Source organism: Plutella xylostella, chromosome 9 (assembly GCF_932276165.1).
Source record: "Plutella xylostella chromosome 9, ilPluXylo3.1, whole genome shotgun sequence".
Lineage (NCBI taxonomy): Eukaryota > Metazoa > Arthropoda > Insecta > Lepidoptera > Plutellidae > Plutella > Plutella xylostella.
Window position 1 is genome coordinate 4,264,962 of NC_063989.1, and position 22,499 is coordinate 4,287,460.

At 37.8% G+C, this 22,499-nt stretch overlaps 2 protein-coding genes across 19 annotated transcripts in view; both read right to left on the bottom strand.

Annotated features, from left to right (window-relative positions):
• LOC105393136 overlaps positions 1-22,499 on the bottom strand; it is a 123,960-nt gene that overhangs the window by 27,526 nt on the left and 73,935 nt on the right. For 14 of the 17 annotated variants that reach the window (XM_048622895.1, XM_048622893.1, XM_048622894.1 and 11 more), the window contains 10 exons: positions 20,268-20,443; positions 18,364-18,514; positions 6,600-6,698; positions 5,083-5,237; positions 4,625-4,691; positions 4,262-4,297; positions 3,394-3,616; positions 1,974-2,088; positions 1,761-1,793; positions 1,083-1,148 (listed from right to left, as the gene is read on the bottom strand). In XM_048622895.1, the coding sequence (XP_048478852.1) occupies positions 1,083-1,148; positions 1,761-1,793; positions 1,974-2,088; positions 3,394-3,616; positions 4,262-4,297; positions 4,625-4,691; positions 5,083-5,237; positions 6,600-6,698; positions 18,364-18,514; positions 20,268-20,443 (1,121 nt within the window). The remainder of the gene's footprint in view (positions 1-1,082; positions 1,149-1,760; positions 1,794-1,973; positions 2,089-3,393; positions 3,617-4,261; positions 4,298-4,624; positions 4,692-5,082; positions 5,238-6,599; positions 6,699-18,363; positions 18,515-20,267; positions 20,444-22,499) is intronic. The other 3 variants (XM_048622887.1, XM_048622891.1, XM_048622892.1) reach the window with 3 other exon arrangements.
• LOC119692785 lies at positions 10,574-16,989 on the bottom strand. Of its 2 annotated transcripts, none has more exons than XM_048622903.1 (2): positions 16,336-16,989; positions 10,574-15,956 (listed from the first exon to the last, which is right to left on the bottom strand). In XM_048622903.1, exon 2 carries the CDS (start codon positions 15,874-15,876, stop codon positions 10,687-10,689), a length of 5,190 nt encoding a protein of 1,729 aa, XP_048478860.1. In that variant the 5' UTR covers positions 15,877-15,956; positions 16,336-16,989; the 3' UTR covers positions 10,574-10,686. The 2 variants fall into 2 exon arrangements, with proteins under 2 accessions (XP_048478860.1, XP_048478861.1); XM_048622904.1 differs by lacking the exon at positions 16,336-16,989 and having other exon boundaries at positions 10,574-14,404; positions 14,709-14,847.

Sequence of the window (22,499 nt, forward strand, 5' to 3'; positions counted from 1 at the left end):
CATTTCCTTATTGGCCAGAGCTTATTAGCTCCCCCTGAGTATGATCTCACAGACGAGCCTCTCAACAGATTGTCACGTTGGCAAGCCGTTCAGAAGGCATCTCAGTCTTTTTGGAAGAGATGGACAAATGACTACCTTCACACTCTGCAGCAGAGAGTGAAATGGTTTTCACCTACATCTAATTTAAAGGTTGGAGATTTAGTTCTTATTAAATCTCATCAAACTCGACCTCTTCAATGGCCCTTGGGTAGAGTTGAACAGATTCATCCAGGTGTTGACAATGTAGTTCGTGTTATAACACTAAGAACACAACGTGGTCTTCTTAAAAGACCAGTAAATAAAGTGTGCCCTTTACCTTATGCAAATTAATTTACATGTAGATATTTCTTTAATCCTAGGTCTACGTTAGGTCTTATGTATTTTCATGTAATCTGTTTAGTATATATTTAATAAAGACTTCTAAATTAGTCTCTACAAGCACAATTTACTTATAGAGTTAGTAATTCAGCCTTGTAGAGTTTATTTATTATTTTTTCTATCTTTTGAAATCATCAATGATTTCGGTGAGGGGTATGTTGAGTCCTTGCTCAAAAAAGGAGGTAGACAGATAATTATTGTCTCCGCTAATTCTGCGATGCCGCGACCAGTTTCGTATGCGAGCGGTCAACCTTTGCACGTGGCGCGCGGAGCTCCTGGATCCCCTGATCTTAACTGCTGAAGAACGTTTCTTCCTTCATAATTTGTGTACTGTGAAGCTAGCTAGCTATTTGAACTAAGTGTGTGCATAATATTTGTGCTGCAACTGCATCTTATACCACCATACGGTGTGTGCACGTGGCGCATGCTGTGCTGGGAGCTGCCTGCTATCCGTGATTGTGCGTGGTTCTCAGGTTAGTGGAGACCCTTCTCTTTACCTCTGGTTGTAGCACTGTATTCCTCATACCCTTAGCCGAAGTCACCTAGCCACTCTATTAAATACAGTCCACTAAGTGTTGTCCCATGACCGCACAATAGGATTTTTTTTCATTCCATGTTACATTGCATGTGACGTTACAGCAGTGTGTACGCGGCTTTAGGCTTACATTCTTCTGTATGGCGCGGGCCAGCAAGGTGCTATAGGGGGGCAGGGGGGAGTTCTCATCGAGCCACTGTTAGTCCAGCACCAGCCGCAGAACACACGGGAATACCAGTTAGTCATAGTTATTTGTCAGTTTTTAGCATTATGTTATCTAAAGCTGCTAGCCTAGCACGGGGCGAAAGACGCACATGTCAAGATGTGACAAAACCTCATTGTCGCGCGCGCTCTTGATGCCTCGCGATGTGAGTGAGCGCGATGCAATTTTGTCATGTCTTGACGTGCGTGTCTTGCGCCCCGTCCTAGCCTTGGAGTAAATTACTAAGGCCAGTAATCGATAATAATTATTCGCATTTTATTGTAGAACTGTAAAACAATATAATGTGTTGTGCTGACATTCTTTTAATCAGTCTTTCTCCATGGGTGGCGCTAGTAAGCTATTATAGCAACTTAGCTTAAGGATTTATTGTATATTATAATAGGATGAAAGATGCAATGTAATGGGGATGAGTGAAGGTGAAAAATAATTACATGATTTTGACTTTCGATGGTAAAAACAAAACCTGTAGACTTAAGACCTTTAGTTTAGTTATTTCTAAAAGGTGTTAATTAATTAATGATTATGTAAAAAATGGTTAATGGTTAACACAAGTCACAATACAGCAATAATGGAAAAGGTCCGTACCCCATCGAAAATATCCATGACTTCGTCCCACCACTAGAAAAGAAAAGAAAAGACCTTGATATTGCATCCAAACTATTCAGCTAGGTGGACAAAATTGTGATGAAATACAGGCTATTAATTAATTGACTCTATAATGGGTCCCAAAGGTTATAGTGAATCTATTCCAAATTGAATGCTAAGTCTAAGGTAGTAAAGGTGCAGTTTTCAAAGTACCTGTTTGGCTTCTTTTTCGACGACAGAAGATTTTCCAGGTACGTAGTTCTCTATTCTGCCGGGCTGGTTTTTGTAAACTTCTTGACTAGCGCGGGCCGAGGCTAAGGTACTGTACCTGGAAGTAAAATAAACAAAAAATATTTATAAATGGGTCGAACCTTAAAAAACTACACAAATAAACGAATGGCAATTTTAAAATATTATTTTTACGACTCTACTCACGTCAAATTCATCTCTATCGCTTAGAAGTTAGAGGTATGGTGGATAGACTTCTTTTGAACTATCGTATAAAATTAGCTTGGTGAACTTGCGATGTACTTATCGTAGTAATTCTTGCAATGTTATGCAATATCAAACATTAATTATGCTCCAAACTACATAATATTCAAGAAGATATGCAATATTTATACACTCTTATCAATAACTACATACATACTTAATTCAAGTCATAAGGTCACCAGCAATAATTATTATTGCGTATCTCATTAAAATTCGCAGACAGACCGACGCGGTAGCGGCATCCGCACAAACGTAACATTTACTTTATTGACATGATACTAAATAATGTAAGATGTTTTATAGACGTCAAAATAAGACTAAACACAATGCAACTGCAATGCAATGATTTACTAGCCATAGAATTTATGTGATGTTACTATTTATAAAATTGACAGCAAGGTAAGCGTCCACGTATCGATATCTTAAGGGTGCTTTTCCACCAAAGATGTGCTATGCTACGATGCTATGGATGCGTTTGATATCCACCAATCATATTAATTGGTGCACATAGCTTAGCACTGGTGGAAACGGATTCAACTAAGATATGTTTTTTGTATGGAATGATGCGTGCTATGGATGTGTGCTATGGATGCGTGCTATGGATATGTGCTATGGACCATCGCGAGTGGTGTAGCTATGTATGTGCAGAGCAGACCTACAGTATGCCCGCGTTTTTCACTGAAAGTAGACATGCCATCGTGGAAGAAAATGCGCATCTTTCTCGCACAGCTACTTTGCGGCGGCGCATCTTCGTAGCGCATCTTCCTCGCACAGCTACCTAGCGTAGTATTGGTGGAAACGGTCACATATTTTCGTAGCGTAGATATCACATCTTCGCAGCATAGCTGCATAGCACATCTCTGGTGGAAAAGCACCCTAATTATCGGACCAAAATAATTTTCTTAAACTTATGGAGAAACGACGTCGACAACGCTGTTGAAGTGGACGCACTTGTGTGAACTTCTACACAAAGAATACTGAATGCGATGTGTCCGTTGCGAACGATGCCGAGAGCTGGACGCTTACCTTAATACGATGCCGACGGTCCATAGCAGCGGTTCATCGCAGTGGATTAGGCATCCTTTCGCAACTATTTCGACAATGTACTACAACTACGGTTATGGATCCTCGAAAAACTCACTTATTACTAGGCAGGTACGGCGAGCTGACATTATCATTGGCCCGGTCATCCTGGACGGACGCGGTGCGGCGCCGCGGGCCGGGAGCGTCGCTGTCGCACGCGTCGCTCCACGAAGAATAGCCCTGGCGACTCATGCCGCCCTCCGGCTCGCTCAGGTAGCCCGAGCGAGGGTCGAAGTACGCGTACTGGGACTTGTTGCTTGGGACGCGTTGGGGGGTTTGACCTGCGGGGTAGAATGAGTTGGTAAGGGATTTGGAAAGTTGATGTGGGGCGGAAAATTTGTGAAAGTTGCAGCAATTCGGAAAATTCGTAAGCGACAGGCTGCCGAATTTTCCGAATGTATACTGTGAGGTTTATGGTTTCCGTTTTCTTACATTAATGTTTGATAATGATATAATAACCTAGGGCAGCTTTTTAACAGATCACAGCAGATAAAAGAATCTTGTTCGTTTACGTAAAGAAATTGTAAAACTAGGTGTGGTTTGTGAAAGTACCTCTGTAGTTATTCTACTATCGAATTATTCTAGAGATTGCTGAATGCATAGAGAATAATTATGAAATAATTTATGGGTTAATAATTTTCTTATATTTTATGTCTTGGTGATATAAATATAGAGGTGATATGATTGTAAACAAAATGCTGTGATTAATGAACGCGATTATAAATATTATATTGTTTGAAGCGCGTACATCGTTAGTGTAGTTTTATTTCTTCTAAGTTAAGTAATAAGCGTCAATGGATTTAGTAGAAAAATATCGAAAAGCGTTTATGTTATTGATTAATTTAGTGAGAGCTGACTTCAGCTGCAGCCGCCCGAAACAACCACCAAAGCGAAATGACTGAAAACCAAAATCTTTCAATAATCACCTCTTCTATTTTTGTACCGAATAGTCACATAATCGTCTGAAAAAGAAAATTAATTGGGAATTGAAACATAATAATAAAGTCGAGGGCCTCACAGTTATACCTAATGCAAAATTATATAAGAATCAACTTCATTTACATCGGGGGTACGGTTTTCAAGGGATAGCGTAGGACACCGTCAATTCACCAGAGAACTTACGCAAGTAGCCAGTAGTGGCTAAGGGAGGAAGAAAATGACAGAGTGTTGTTGTCATCTTCACGTAGACCCAAGGTCCGTAATTCTCATCTCAACTTTTAGGATTATGTTTAACTGACGATTGCGTCCGAAATATTTATGATTATTGGAGTTGAGTTTGAGATGCTTACCATCGTATTTGCTTTTGTGAATCGTGTCATACATCTTCTTGTACCACTTCGAAGGGTCTTTCACCTCCTGAAAGCACAGAAACAAGCGAGGTGAATTTCAATATCATTAATTATCAATTTACATATTCACAAATTAAAAACATAGGCGTATTTTACACAAAATTGGCGCTTCAAAAATAACAGACAATGTACGCAGTGACAGATGAAAACGTAGTATACATCCCCTTTTGGGTAAAATCGCAACGTAGGTACTCGACGACGACGAATCACGGATGAAAACACAATCATTTCCGCTTCCGTCAATTATTATGAAAAGGTGCATGCGTGTACCGAGTATCAGTACTTTATTGAGACATAAGTACCCCTTAACCGAGCAACCGAGGGGGTTGCCCAAGATTCAACTCTTCGCAATACGTTTAAAATTTATTAAATCTACTTAAATGAAGACCAAAACTTACAGATCTAAGCGTGACAGGCATCCCGTCCTTAGTAGTGGGTCCGACGCCGTCGATCTTGCGGTGCGGCTCGGCGGCCATGTTGCGCGCCTCGCCCCGCTCCGCTCCGCCCCGCTCCGCTTCACCCTCGCTCGCGTACTCGCGACGTAGAGCGTGCACTGGAATAAGGGAGAGTTTAGAGTGAGTTTGACGGAATTATAACTGTATACACATAATAACTTAGTCAAACCCTATATTATTATCATCCAAGGGCCTACCAATATACATTTCACAAGTATATAAAATGCGCGGGATATTAAAGGCGTGGCGTAGAGCGCCGTTTGGGCGCAAAAGTGGATATTAACCATAGAACAACGCGGACTCGGGTGTTTAATAGTTGTTCAAGATGACCACCAGACTCATCCCTGCAGTGTTATCAAAGCACCTTATTAATACTCTTACATTATTGTTTTCATCATTACATCACAACTACCACCCTTTACATGACATGCCTTCAGTCTTTCAGATTTCTATAAAAGAAAAGCCTCATCATAACGGATTTAATTTCGAGAGCGAAACACTCTCCGTGAAGCAAAATAAAAAATACATTTTAACGAAGCAATTTACTACGTGAAAAGATAATACGGGGCTTATCTTCGGCTCATATGGAGAAATAAATAAAATTGTAAAGTACATAGGATTTAATATTTTCTTCTTATTTTCGGAAATACCTACATAATTATTCGAGATGCAACTGAATTCAGTATAAGCTGTCGAATTACAACCATTTATTACCACTATAAGGTTAATGATGAAATACAAGCTGAATGGTACGTAATATCGACTATACTTTTAAAATAACTGATTAAGTACTAATTGAATGCGGGTGCGATGAATTCATTCACTAGTGTGAAAAGATTACGTAGTACAGACCAATCAATTAATTTAAACCTCATTGAAATCGGTTCATCCGTTTCGGATTTACAATCCACAGTGAGATGCAGAAATTCATAAAATTTATATTTATCTCTTGGTCGTGTCGTAGGTAAACGCGCGTTATACTTAAAGTTACTAGTTATAATAGCTGAATTATGATGTTGAGTCAAAATCCAAAACTAACATAAGTATAGTTATCCATTAGTCTTGGGAATACTGAGTCCTGCCTACTGACATACATTTATATACACTCCAAATTACAACTGCCCTTTTTCCCTTGGTGATTAATAAACCTGCTTCAGAAGCTGCGGGCTGTGGGTTCGAATCTCGCCCGGAGCAAACATTCGCGCCATGAGCACTTGCGTTTGTCTTGTGTCTGGTTGTTGTTAATCTATATAGTTGTTCGTAGTTATCTATGTAATTTACTGTATCTATATCTATAAAAGGTCACGTATACCTACGAAATATGTACATACGAAATCTCAGAAACTACAAGTGCTAGGAGTCTGAAATTTTGCAGCTACAGCTAGTCTATCTACTTATATATTTGTGTAGCCGTCCGATACCCATATTATATGTATACTGTAGTATGATTGAATACACACCTGGGTCTCCCCGGGGAGCCTCGACGCGGTCCCGCGGCAGGCGCGCCGCGTCCCGCTCCTGCTGCTGCAGGTAGCTCGAGCCGCGCGGCAGCTGGCCTTCTGGAACATTCGAGAACGATCCACGGTTAAACAAATGAACGCCCAACAAACATTTTACCCTCAGTTACAGCTATTTTTATAACTTTAACCTGTATAACTGTGTTATAATTATCTCAGTTCTAACATAAAGCGATAAAGATGAGTTAAAAAATGAAATTGGTGTTAACAGCAGGTTTAAGTGTTAAAATGGTATTAGTCAAAGCAATTATAATGAAGATGTTATAGGTTTAAACTGTTTCTATAACCTAAAGCTATACAAGAGTGCTCACCGACATCTGTTAACACTTTTGGTTGTTAAGTGGTTTCCTTTAATACTCATATAAATCTTTAGGTGTCATATTGAATTTAGGCTGCAGGAATTGGTTATAAAAGAGATTCTGTCAAGAGTGCAGTAAGACAAGATTCTTACAGTGTTGGAAAACTCAACAATGCAGTTTTAATCTTTAAGGTTAACTTAACTTACGCTTATTGCGTTAGGCAAGTAGACTGTAAAAGTAACGGTGTTAAGCAAGACTGTGCGGATCGACTAAGACTGCATAATACCCTTGGCTAAGGGTGTTCTATTTCAAAAAGTGTAATACATGACTTAGATGAGTCTATATGTCTTAAATGTAAGTTCGCCATTTGCATTGGCGACCTAACAATAAACAATATTTTGCTTTAAAATACTTACCTATTTTTGTGAATTTTGTCATTCCAGTCATGCCAATCGATTTATGAAACTAATGGACATACAGCAAGGATACAAAAAAATACAAAATTGAGTTGTCTATTTTATATTTACTTATGTTTCATTTGAAATCCTTAATAAATTCGGAGCGCATTAAAATTGAGGTGGGAAATATGGTATACATTACAGTAAAATTACAATGGCATATTATTTTCAATTCACAAAACATGTTAAGTCAAGTTAATATATTATATTTACTGTTATTTAGTATTAATAAATACTGTCACTTTAATACTGTCGCGTATGATTGCTGTTGACACTATTATTTTCAAACACATACAACTTGTATGGTAAAAGTATATTCGAAAAACGGTAACATACTCACTTAATCCTTTTTTACCAAACAAATAAGAGTCAGGGAGTCAAATAACCATTCAACAACTACAACTATACCGGTAAAAGTTCTAGCTGAGAGTGATTAAACGCTCTTCTATAGTAAATTTAGCACTTCAATGACACCATACTATAGGCTTTCTAATTCTATAACTTAAACACTTCAATGACACCGTTTTACAGACTTTCTAAAGCCTTTACTCTCAAAATCGTGGGCCTCTTTCGTGGTTATAAGTGAGTTAGAGCACTCTCCTACACTCTTATTTATACAGCTATGTCTTAACACTTTAATTTTCGAATGGAACCATAATACAAGTTATATGAGAGTTTTTTTAACGCTACGGTGTTTGTTGGGCGTGGATGGCGCGAGGCAACTGACCTTCTGGAACGCTCGAGAACATTCCATATTCGAACAAATGAAGGTGGATAGATAGGGAATCAAGGGATAGAGCGAGCGTAGATTTTCTACACTCGGCGTTCCTCTTCCAAACACTGTCGTCTAGTCCTAGTCGTTTAACACCTCGGTCACTCGCCTTAAGTCGTATTTTTTAAATTGCAGAAAGGTCCGTTTATTCCAAGTGCACCAAACCGATAATCGTAAAACTGGGAAGCTATAGGGACGTATTGGACAATCCCCAACCTCGAAATTACGCAAAGATTTCCCCCTATGGGAAGAAAATAAGTCAATAAAGAAGAAAACAAGGGCGAAATAAAATAGAAACATAAAAATGTTTGTCCCTTTTACATAGACAACAGGAAATGGTAAATAAAGGGACAAGTGGAGATTACGTCAGATCGTGAATTCGCAAAATACGTCGTCGTATCGGAAAAGGCCCTTTCCAAAATGTTTATTACGTTTGTCCCCTACACTTCAAGATTTCTGCCTGATTATAATTTTCATTTGAATTATTCATTCGTGTTCAATCGTATGATTGACTTTGTTGATTAAATGTTTCAGAAACAAATTTTGAAGATAACAGCATGAAAACACTTTAAAAGTCTGACTGCGGAAAATTTCTGAGATAAAGACTTTATCATTTAAATTTAACTCTTATGAAGCTGGATACAAGATTTTTCAAGTATAAAATGATACATTTAGTGAGTGTTCTCCTGTACACGTCCCTTGCCGTAGGCCGTCGCCACCACTTCGGTATAACTTGTCACATATTTTCTCACTTTTGTAATATCCAATCCCGAAACTGAGGGTTCACCTGAATAATTTTCAGCGCGTGACTGCCAATTTAAAAAGATATGTTTTATAACGCCAGGTCACATTCTGGTTTAAAATACGATATCGTAAAATGTTCCTGGAGGGAATTTTTGTGATATCATTATGAAAATTCGGCCCAGTGCCAAGGTTGACATTTATTACAAATTGTATTTTAGTTCTAATGGTTATTAAATGTGTTTGTGACTCAGCACTGGCCCTATGTTCACTATGCTATGTAGAGAATTGTTGTAGACAAATTTTAGTATCAACACGACTATAAAACACAGACACGTCTACGTCTAAAGTATGACAAGTCAGCAGAAAGTTAATGTAAGATTTCAAGGGACACATTTGCATTGAGCTGAGTTGAGACAAGTGGGAGCAGTAAAATAAGTATTTGTCATAAACTTACTCTGAATCATAAGATAATAATTATACCTACCTACATAGGTGAGTATTTAAAACTTTATAGTTTATACCTACAACATGTATTTAATCAGTTCCAAGTGAAAAGCATAGTAAAATTAAAAAAAGTTAGTAATAATACCTAGAATATCATTCATAATATCTGTGATATCATTGATAATACGTAGATATACAAATAAAAACTCAGCTAAGTAAGTAAAGAATAATATGTAATTATAACCAAACTTTATATTGTAGCAAGCCTAACCAAAAGTCCTCTAGAGGAAGTCGGACAATCTCTAATTAGGTTTTATTACACAAAGTGTTTTAATTATAAAAATGGGTCTTCAAATAATTAAAAAGGGCTTCATTTGAATTTGGGATGCCAGGGAATTTTCGGTGAGAGGGTCTAATATTTAATAAGTCAGCAGTTCTCATTCATCTTTCTCTTTCCTACTACTACCACCATAGTTGTCGCGAATGCATAATAGCATTGCGATTAAAATCGTAGGGTTCACATAACTACAAATGTAAATAAAGTATTTAGTAGGTAGGTATATAATTATTTTCTTACCTTCCAATGAACATGTCTGGCTCTATCTGCTTCGCATACCTATATCAAATCTTACATACATAAAATCATTTCTTAAGAGGTTCGAATGTAGAACCTTATCTTTCTGGTGGGACCTCTGTGTCCCGGTAATGGCCTCCAAACCACCCCTTTCTGAGCCATTCCTCTGCCACCTAGATCTCAGGTTTCTATAATAACATAATGATAAGAACTCACCGATGTTATCGTCCTTATACGGCTTGTAACTCACCACATCTCCTCCAAGAACCTCTTCTTTTTCTTTTCTTTCACCAGTAACAATCACCATTTTTTCCCTCCTATAACTTCTCTCTATTTATTTTTCTTAAACAGTGTTACCAACCTTACCAACTACTTATCCCTCACGTTTCGTTTCTGCAAACTTATTTTAACTGGAATCGCGTTTCGCGACACTCCCAAAGGAACAGGGAAGAAACTATTATGTATTGTTATTGTTTAAAAAAGGTTTGATTATATTAAAATAGTTAATATTATTATTAGTAAGTTATTGAAATAAATTATTTATCTTTGACTAAATTCTTATTAATTTATTACCTACCTAAAGTTAATGAAAGGCCAAGAAATGTAATTCAATAACAACAAAAACATAGAATCATACGTGACATTTATTGATCAAGAATAAGAAAGTATACTATTCAATTACATATTATATACTTCTAATTATACTTAAAGTATACGATACATCGATACCTTTAAATAACTATAGTTGAATACAATTCACACATATTAAATTTACTAATTCCTTGGTCCATTGAGCAATCTTTTCTTTAGCTCGTCTTGCGGCGGCACGACTATTACTTCTCTGATCAGTAGTAGGCTCTGCTGTTTCTATTTCGGTGGGCATGTCAATGCTTCTCCCTTCCATCTCTGTTTCTTGAGTAGTTCTCAATGTTTCTGTTTCGTCCCTACAGTCTGATTCTGTCCTAGTAGATACATGTTCCTTTTCTATGTGTTCATGTTCTTCTATCTCCAATGGGAAAAGATGGGCAATGGATCTTATATATTCCTTGTCACCAACCTTAACTGTTGCTACTCTCACTTCATTGTCTCTTCCTCTATGAAGCAATATTATTTTACCTATCTTCCAAGTAGAACGGTTGTTGTTATCACCTTTGATCTGTACGACATCCCCAACCTTAGGTTTGGACTGGCTGACCACTCTGGGCTGTATATGTCGTATTTGTGTTCTTTCCTTCAAAGCATTAAGATATTGGTTGATGAACATTTTTCTGAATTCATCTACAAGTTTGTGGCTTCTCTTCCATCCCTTTATTAGTAGTTCCTTTATAATAGTATCTTCTCTGGATTCATATGGTACTTCAGAAGTTTGCATCAAACAGTCATTCATTCGAAGGAAGTCCAGGGGTTTCAATATATGTTCATGTTCAGCCCCAACATAGGTCAACGGTCTTGTGTTAAGTACCAACTCAATTTCTTTCACAATAGTTGACAGTTCGTTGTCTCTCAGCAAACGGGTATCTAGCGATCTCTTCATACAATGTTTAACCAAGCCAACTAAGCGTTCATAGAAGCCACCATGCCAAGGTGCTAGCTCTGGGATGAACTTCCACTGTAAGTTGTTGTCAATACAGTATGGTCCGGCCATGACTTCTGCTGTAAGCTTGAACTGAGCTGCATTGTCAGATATTATGAGACGTGGTAATCCTCGTTCTGCTATGAACCTTCTGAGTGCCAAGGTACACTGTTCCGCTGTAAGATCCTTCACTATTTCAAGATGAATTGCTCTCACAGCTAAACAGGTGTATAGGCATATCCATCTCTTTTCTGTTTGTCCTTTATCCGTGGTAACTAGAAGAGGTCCAAGATAGTCCAGGCCGATGAACGAAAACGCTGAAGTGAAGTTTACTCTTTCTTCTGGTAAGTCAGGCATCTGAGGTAGTCTGTAAGGACCTCCACCATATTTCCTGCACTGTAAACATCTCTTCAGTGCTTTTTGCACTTTACATCTCCCTTGTGGGATCCAATACTTTTCACGAATTAAAGAAAGAGTATGTGTTACTCCAACGTGATAGTTGTCCTTATGAATATTGGATATGATTTCTTCTGTCAGACTGGAATCTTTCGGTAGGAGGATGGGATATTTGCGGTCATAAGGCAGGTCAGTTAAGACTATCCTTCCTCTGCATCGGAGTAAGCCATTTTCATCTTTGAATACACCAAGGCTACGACTTAAATCAGTACTTTTTCCTGCACATTCCTGTGGGTAGTGTAATTTCTGTTCTCTCTTGATTTTAGCAGTAATATTGGTAATCGTTTCTTCACTTTGTTGCAATTGCATTGATTCTGGGTTTACATTTGCTTCATTTAACGTAGGTCCATCTTCATTTTCAGTAGACTCATTTTCAGGATATCCTTCTGACTGGGTCAGACCCTCCAAAGCACACAGGTTTTGTGTCATTGCCCAGTTATTCTTGTATTCTCTTTCCTTCTTCAAAAATTGGGGTCCTTCAAACCATAGTTCTCTTTTTGCAGGTGTAAAGTCTGCAACTCTGGTTGCAATATCTGCTGGATTATCCGCTGATTTCACATACAAAACTTGCGTGTCTTGTTTATTTATTTCAGTAACTCTTCTTGAGATAAAGGGAGGCAATAGCTTTTCTGAGCGTAACCAGCTTATAACAACTTGACTATCAGTCCAAAGGTATTGTTTAGATATCGGTACTTCAGAGTGTTGTCTCACATATCTTAAAAGTCTGCTGCCAATAAGAGTACCCAATAGTTCCAACCTCGGAATTTGTAGATTATCTTGGTCTTTGAGTGGAGTCAGTTTTGACTTGGACATAAGCAGTCTTACTATCACTTTATCCTGTGATTCTGTTTTGATGTAGACAGCTGCCGCGTAGGCATCCTTGGATGCATCCGTAAAACAGTGTAACTCATGTACTGCTTTATCTTGCGTAGCGCCTATGTATCTTGGAATCTCAATATCTTGAGTTTGGTGTAGACTGCTTGAAATCCTATTCCACTCGTCTCTTAAGTCTTCTGGCAGTTTGGTGTCCCATTTAAGTTTTAATTTCCAAAGTCTCTGTAGATATTCCTTAGCTGGTAAAAGAAGAGGACTGCTAAATCCACAAGGATCGTAGATTGAGGCTATTTCTTGAAGAACATACCTTTTAGTCATATCTCTATCACAGTTACTTATCTGTGTTTTAAGCTTTAATGTATCTTCTAGTGTGTCCCACACAAGTCCTAAGACCTTTGTGACTTCTTTGCCTTCAAGTAGATGTTCAGGTATTTCTTTTAGAAATTCTTTGTTATTTGAGTTCCATTGTCTCACGTTCATCGAGATTGTTTGAAGGGAAGCATGTATTTTTTGATACAATCCTGTAGCTTCATCTTGTTGTTTCGCTCCTAGTACAAGATTATCAACATATATCTTTTCTGCTACGTTCTTAAGTGTTTCATCTCCACATTTCAGAAAATGACTCTTTATTGTTGCATTTAGTAGGAATGGACTGGATACTATTCCAAAGGGAACTCGACAAAATCGGTAGCATTGTAAGTTGTCTTCTGTTACTTCTTTTGTAGTATCTTTTACCCACAGGAATCTAGTGACGTCACGATCTTCGTTCTGAAGTCCTAGTTGTAGGAAGGCCTTCTCAATGTCTGCTAGAATTCCTATTTCATGTTGACGAAACCTCAAGATAAGTCCAGTTAAGTCTTCAAGCATCAATGGTCCTTTGTACATACATTCATTCAGGCTAGATTGTGTACTTTTAGACTTAGCTGATGCATCATAGACAATTCTCAGTTGAGTAGAGCTATCTTTCTTGACCACGCAGTGGTGTGATAAGTAATGTATTGGATGTTGCACATTTTCAAAAGCATTCTTCACCTTTTCTATCACTCCAGATGACTCCTGTTCTTGAATAGTGTCATCATAAATGGCTAAAGTATTCTTATCCAATCTTCTTAATAGGCTGGTCAGTCTTCCTACAGCTAGACCATAGTTTGATGGTAGGTTTGGTGGATACTGGACCCACGGCCATTTGACATGATATCTGTTCTCTTCAAACGTAACTGTACTGTTGAAATTTCTTAAAGCTTCTTCTTCATTTGTAGTCTTTGGAGAATCTCTAATACCGATGGATTCCAACTCCCAAAGTTGTTTAATCTCTCCTTCCTTGATAGGTAAGTCCGGTTGAACAAAACCAAAGTTATCTGGCAGGTTAGTTTGCATGTAAGTTGCTACACTAAGAACATGTTCTTGATGAAAGGGAGATCTGCCACTGAAGACCCAACCGAAATCTGTTTCAATTAAATAAAGGTTTTCTTCAATGCTCAGTTTTCCATTTTTGATGAATGTGAAGTAATAGTCGTTGCCAATGAGAAGATTTATCTCACCGCCCATGGATCCATCATCTGAAGGAATTATTTCTTGACCAAATTGGTACTGTCTGAAATCAAAACATGATACCTGTTGAGTTATAAAGTTTACAACATTAACTATTACATATCTTGAGTGGCCGGAGTCACAAACTAATTCTATCTTAACTCTAGGACTCTCTAGCTTCTTAGGTTGCTCCAGACCAAAGGTGTAAATCATTAAGTGATCTGTTTCAATGATTTCTGGCATTATAATCTTAGTTAGGTTTTTAGTGATGTACGACCTTTGGCTACCAGAATCTAGTAAAATTCTACATTTATGTAAAGTACCATCTTTACTTCTTACTTGAGCTATAGCAGTCTGTAGTACAGTACCTTTATTCTTCTCGCTGCGAGTCTGTAGTGTTGTACTTTTCTGGGCCATATTGCACAGTGCTCTATTATGTTTTCCGATTTCACCACAGTAGAAGCATCTTCTTCTTTCTTTGCAATCTCTTGCTGTGTGATCCTTTTTAAAGCAAACAAAACAACGTCCAATTATCTTCTTTTTCCTGTCTTCTACTGACACCACTTGCTTACAGTTGTCATTAAAATGTTCTCCATCACAGAAGATACAAGGTAAGCTTCTCTTCTTTCTCTTTGCAGGTGTGACTTTGGGTGTAGGGAATTTCCTCTTCACTGGATATTGTTTCTTCTCAGTAGTGTTTGTAAACGATAGTGTACTCAGCAAAGGTTTTGTTGTAGTGACACGAGCAGTAATCTGTTGTTCCAATAATTTTCTTATAGTATCAACACTTTGTTCTTCTACTTTTACTTTCATTTTCAATTCATAGATAATATCTTCAGGGTACTTGTTTAATATAATTCTTCTTAAATTATTGTGGTTAGTATCTTCTCCCAAAGCTTTTAAAATCCTGAGGTGTTTCTCTATTTCATTAAATACATTCATGCATTCATTTGGTGAATGAGCACTTTTGAGGTTAAGAAGCGCTTCATAATGAGCATCAATGACCATCCCAGGCTTACCAAAACGATCTTTTAATATATCGACTGCAATCTCATAGTTTTCATGAGTTATGTCTAAGCCTTCAATGGCCGCTAATGCCTCTTGGTCCAGGGATGCCATCAAATAACTGAACTTGTCAGCTTTGGTAAGTTTTTGGGTATCTACGCTGGATTTAAAACGGTCCCAGAATTCATTCCACTTCAGAGTGTCTCCATTGAAACGTGGTAACTCTAATTTTGGTAGTTTGGATGTCAATTGATCAACGTGTTGTACTGGTGGGTCACCATTGTTTTTGTTATCGAGGAGCTTTGCTTCTATTTGTATTTCTGTGTAAGTTCTGGATTCTTCTACTGTCAACTTATCCATATAAATATGGGTCTCCTTCATAAAAAGTTCATTGAGCAACTTGAGGTTGTAATAATCCACTGGTTCAGTCTCTCCTTTTTTTATTTTAGTAAGAATAGTCTCTACCTTACCTTTGACTATCTCTATTCGAGTTTTCCATGCTTCCGTCATCTTTGAGCCAATTTTTACCATCGGCAACTTGTCCTTGACAGTGCTGAAGTGTCACGACAGTAGCCTCTGTCTTCTCTGTCCTGGATACAAACAGGATCAGCCTGAAAGGTGATTGATAATGATCGAGTAAGTTCTCATAAAGATAGCACATTTATCTAGCCTTAAATGTTTTCATTCCAACAATTTGTGTCTCAAGTTTGTTGTTATAACTTTAAGTTACAACATGGATGTGATTACTGTTACTGTTCAATGAGGTATACATCGACAACATCCAAATGAAATTCTTAAAGGAAAAAAGGCATGTACAAATTTGAGATAACCCACTAAACCTTTCAAATTTTATCATCATCACAGACCTCTTGAGTTGCGTACATGCTGTGTAGGTATCATCTAAATTCAAAATAGGAATCGCTAAAATCATTTTATGGGCAATGGCTACCATGTTCGATTATTATCAGGAATAAACTTAAATCCACTCACCGATCGTATGTCCACAGCCAATAACAATAACGTAATTCACAAATACACTTTAAACGCATTGAAACATGGAAATGGCCTTCCTGACGTTTAAATTTATTGATTTTATCGATAAAACGAAGACGCTCATACGCCATTGATCAAGTTGAGTTTGAGAAAAAAGTTTGTTTTGTAAGGTTGGTAATGGTAAAACTTTTTCAATAGTGATGTGCCACAAAATGTTCATAATCGAAAATTGATTTGAATCGAAATCTATTGTTTTGAGATTCATTATTCTGGTGATGGTCCTTGGTAAATTTTCTATCTTGGATTAATATCTCTAAAATATTAATACCGGTCGGTAGTTACAATAAACCGAATTCTTACTCTGACATGACCACATTCTAAGGCTGTCTTCTCTGTTATTCTTTAGGATTCTACTCTACTCAGTTCATACTCTAAATAAACTGAGTGTAGAAACCTCTTGCATGCAAGTTAAATATACATATTTATTCTTTCTAATAATTGTCAGATAACATGCACTTAACATTTTCTTCAAGTGAATGTTATAATCTGACTGCTCTCTTCTCTCTTTTGTGTTTGGCCTGACAACTAAACAGTCGTCTCTAGGTGAAGTAAGTAGGTAACACAAAAAAAACAAAGTTTCGAAACCAACTCCATTTATTTAAGTTATTTAGTTTGTAAAATTGACGTTCATCAGAAAAATATATATTTATACGATGAATAAAAACATTTTGACTTTGACTTATTTGCCTTTTACAACTCAATATCTTGATCATAATCGAATCGTTACTGAAAAATAGTAGGAACAACTCTATTCCTCGCTTCTCTGTTTCGTAGATGGATCAGGCGGAACCGGATACAATGCGAACAGTTTGTAAAAATAAACTGTGTACTCGATGGTCTATGGTATATATATACCATACCTAAGCTTAAGCTGTTTAGGAATCAAAATTACAAATCATTCACGCTTTACAAAAAAGTAAAAAGCTTATGAGAATATCCCAGCATCTCCACCATGTCGCGAATGCATAATAGCATTGCGATTAAAATCGTAGGGTTCACATAACTACAAATGTAAATAAAGTATTTAGTAGGTAGGTATATAATTATTTTCTTACCTTCCAATGAACATGTCTGGCTCTATCTGCTTCGCATACCTATATCAAATCTTACATACATAAAATCATTTCTTAAGAGGTTCGAATGTAGAACCTTATCTTTCTGGTGGGACCTCTGTGTCCCGGTAATGGCCTCCAAACCACCCCTTTCTGAGCCATTCCTCTGCCACCTAGATCTCAGGTTTCTATAATAACATAATGATAAGAACTCACCGATGTTATCGTCCTTATACGGCTTGTAACTCACCACATCTCCTCCAAGAACCTCTTCTTTTTCTTTTCTTTCACCAGTAACAATCACCATTTTTTCCCTCCTATAACTTCTCTCTATTTATTTTTCTTAAACAGTGTTACCAACCTTACCAACTACTTATCCCTCACGTTTCGTTTCTGCAAACTTATTTTAACTGGAATCGCGTTTCGCGACAATAGTGGCTTCAGTATATCAATGTTACATTTCATTATCTACAATATACAGACAGTTACTTAGCCTAGTTAATATTTATGGGAAGACATCTGGCTGGACCTGGAGCTATGGCAACATGGCAACTTAATTTTTTTTACGACACATAAATATGTTTCTTTATATTTGGGTGCCTAACTCTTTGATCATAATACATATATATGATCGAAGGCCTAACTGCCTAATAATTATACCGAGTCCACGCCAGCACTAAAGTCTTACGGAATAAGTGGGAATTTATACATAATTATGCATATGTATAGGTAATTACATATTTATGCAGCGCCACGTCTATCAAAATCAGACTCTCACTGAGTTGCACATGCACATTAAATGTATTGCTGACTTGCTATGAAAATATACAGACATAGATTGAATACCGTTATTAAATTAATGTTCCTTTCTGGAACTCAGCATCTACGACCTTTGCACCAAAGAGACATGTACCTCTAGCCTTCTGCAGCAGGGTGACAGTGGGGTTCTGCGCCCTGGGCAGGCGGGTGCCGAGCGAGCTGAGCCCGGCGGCGGGCGCGCTGTGCGACGTGCGCAGCCGGCCCTCCGTGTCTGAGGACGCTCCGTTCTGCTCCGAGGTTTGCACCTGCAAGGAAAGAGGGGTGATTGAGATGGTTGAAGGGTCGGGTGGGCTGAGATGGGGAAGCAGGAAAATATTGATATACCTATGCAGAAGAAGGTTATGCTGCTTCCGCTACACGGGTTCGTTATCGAAGTAGATAATAAACGTCCATATATCGCGATTCGCCATAAGTACGGCGGTCTGATTGGTAAAACGCGCATTAAACGAGTTAATCGACAACGATAACGAACTCGTGTAGCGGCCTCTGGTCTTTCACACAATAGGAGACAGTGGTAGATGACTGTTATTTTCTTAGTAAGATCTATTATAGAAATCCTATACCCTATGGTGGAGAACGGCGAGTATAATTATTAATTAGCACGTATATCTAATCTAATATAACAAAATATTCCCAATTCTCCTAAGCTAAACTTCCAAGAATAATACAAAAGCATTTTTTATAACAACTCAAGAATTCAAGATATACCAAGTTAATGGTCTATCGTTGTCAAAATGTCAGTTCAGCAAACAGCGGACATGAAAAGGTCAGAAAGCCTTTTTAAAGTTTATTGTGTATACTGTCCACGATGTTCTATATGAATAATATGTTCTATATAGAAGGTGTACCCTGGTGTACCTTTATATTTGAAAATTTAAATTGACTCTCTCGGTTTGCCGTCGAACGATGTTTGAACATGTTATCGGATAAGCATTCCAGCTAGTCCGCTGCGGGCGAAGGTACATAAAGTGCAGACACTACGTCTAGAGGAGTGTGTTTATAATAAGTAGCAAACTGCTAAGCGAAAGAATTAAGTAAGTATGAAGTCATTTTGAAATTTTATAAATTTTTTAACACTTTGTTTTACCTAATAGCGGTATATCGTGCATCAGCCTAGAATTTCATCAAATCCGTGAAATATTTCGTAAGGGAGATTAAACTATAGGAATGTACTGGCACCGGAGATTGTTTTGTTTGCATGCTGAGCACAGGCCCTCCAAGTTCGAGTAAGTGTTAAATGATATAATTCCTGAACGAAATTTCCTCAAGTTCTCACCGAAACAATTACGAAAGTGCTTAAATTTTTACAGCATTCATTTACTTAGGTTCTGCTATTTGTAAATTTGTATATTGTTATGTTGGATTACCTACTTATTTAAGAGAGTAATTATGAAAGGTCAATTTTATTATTATCTTTCGTTCTAACGAAAATGATTACCTAAATACCTAAAATTAAACACAATCGAGATACAATTGGTCATGAATAATTTTAGAGCTTGATAGAAATGGCATGCCTGAAAATTGTGAGTAAGTGCGTTTGCTTGTTTTGATTGTGGCTTTGGTCATATAACTACAAGTGACTACGTTGGCGTTGTTCTTTTTCCATATGTTTGTGTAGTATCTAAAATATTATCGAATTACCACGTAAGCCCGTGATAGGCGTAACGTGGTGCCTACTTTAGTGTCTTATTGTTATTTGAACCTAATAAAAGCGGAGAATTGCCACAGATTAGCGTGTGTTCCTGCTGACTGCCCCTGGACGTGTACATACATACATATAAATACGGAATTTGAGATACGTCAGCGGGGAGGCTCCTGGTTACTATAACTATAATATACGACAATATGTTACATAGTAAGCCAAAAGGGGATGACTCAGGGGATTATTCTTCTTAACAACTCTTATTCTACAAATTTAGAAAAATTCGCTAAAAAACGCACAAATGAACAAAAGTCTCACAGAACGACCAACAGTCCAGAGTCCAGTCCAATACTTACTTCTTGTTTACGGCGGGCGGGCGGCGAGTCGTCGAAGTGCACGGGGCGGAAAGCCTTGCGGGGGGCGTGCGGGGACGTCGGGGGCGTCCACACGGGGGGCGGCGGCGGCGGGGGCGCGCCGGGGCTCACGCGCGGCGCCGGCGCCGGCGGGGGCGTCGACCCCGGCCTCCACACCGCTGCGGATGAAAAACATGAGTTAAGTAGTATAAAAAAATAAAAACGTATTTAAAATCTATTCGACCGCCTACGACACCTACGACACTAGATAACCAGGATTACACAAGTCGTGGTTCGAATGTCAAATGCAAAAACAGATCAGGATGAAAAACTCTTCAGTTGTAGAGATGAAACTTACTCATATAAACGGTAGCTGAAAAATCTAACGTGGAAACAATCGGATATCATATAACAATATATTACCTACTATGAAAATAATAAGTAAACCGCACTTTTCAAAGGAAAAACTGCTATGAATGAGCGATCACCGCCGTCGATCAATGTAACAAATTGCTCGTTGCAAAATGCATCGCATTACCATAACAAGTTAAGTTAGATAGGACGGCAGGATAAAATTTAATCCACTTGTAAGTTGAGGACAAACAAGAATGGTTGAAAGTTTGCAAACAAGCAACATGGTAGAGGCAAGCGGCCAATGGCGACCGGGTAAGGGGCGCCGCACACATTCGATTATATCACAATTAAAACTGTCCGGGCCACACTAAACTGTTCACGGGAGTTTCGGTTGTTTGCGAAGTTATTGAAAGGAGGTAAATTTGTAGTTTTCTGATTAAAATACATAGCTACGTTTAATGCATTACCAGTTTACAACACAAGTTTAAAGATTCTTTGACACGATATTTTTGACAGAAGCACACGTATTTAATGGTGCACATAATGATATTATGTGCTTAGTTTTTGAATAAAATGTTGTGGCGGGCAGGGTCCCATCGCGAAGTCAAAACGAAATAATGTTCAAGAATCAGTAAATCATTGTCAAAACAAGTTAGCGATAGGTATACACCGAATATATGAAATTATCAAAAACAAGGATATTTTTTCTATTCGTGAACCGGATAAACAAACCCGACGTGTGCGGCCGGCCTAACCAACACCACCGGCTTGCAGTTTTCCACATTTCATTACATCTCGCCCGATGACGCTAATCGAATCAGCATCCGAGCTCTACTCGATTAGGAATCGAGCAGTTAAATAGGCGTATTTTAAAATGATATTGGATTCCGAATTCCCATCTGTTGGCATGAAGTCATACAGTTGTTAATATTTCATTATTTGTTTTCTGATAATCGGAAAATGAGATCACGTACAAATCTGATTAATCTACCAACAATGGTATGTAATCTATAGGTAGGTACGCCACCATAATAATTATACATAGATTATACCATATGCTGCAGTTAGCTATCATCAGTGATCAAAGGTTAACTAGTGGAATACTATGAGAACAAAATTAACCCTTTTACAAAGTTTAATTAGTGTGCTATAATGTTATAAAGTATTATTAAGAACTAAAATTATTTGATCTCATGTTTCCCGTTTTTGGACACATCATGGCACATTGCTATAGCAAGAGTAACCGATATGTTTACCTATCCTATATTATCATATCGTCATATCATAAAAATATCATATATACCCGTATATCAGCGAAGCTCAATTTAATCAATTTAGCTTTCCGTTTACGATTCGTATAAATCACTCGTGAAGCAACAATGGAGTATTTACTCTGGTTTTTACAGCTCTTCACTAAGTAGGTTAGTGGGTGGGGCGCCAACTGTTATCGCTTGCACTAACACAGGGATGATGAGGTTAGTACACACCCTTGTCTATTATTGTTATTAAATTTGATTCCGACCCTGTACATCTACACCATTACAATGTGTGTAAAAAATTAAATTGAAACGTTTTGTTTTGTTTAAAGTGTAAATAATTCTATATAAATAGAGTGCTTAATATCCAAATACTTGAAATATACCTATTATTAAATTAACCACCTAATCCACCAGCGGCCGCTACACGGGTACGCGTTCCACAGCGCTGCATTTATAGTGAATCGCGATATAGTGAATATCTACGTCGATAACGAACCCGTGTAGCGGCACCAGCCTAACACAACGAGAAGATACCTATATTACAAAAACAAACAAAAAAACAAATGAAGGCGTGTAGAGTGTCGCGTACAAAATTCATCCGGTATTTTTTACCAGCGCGACT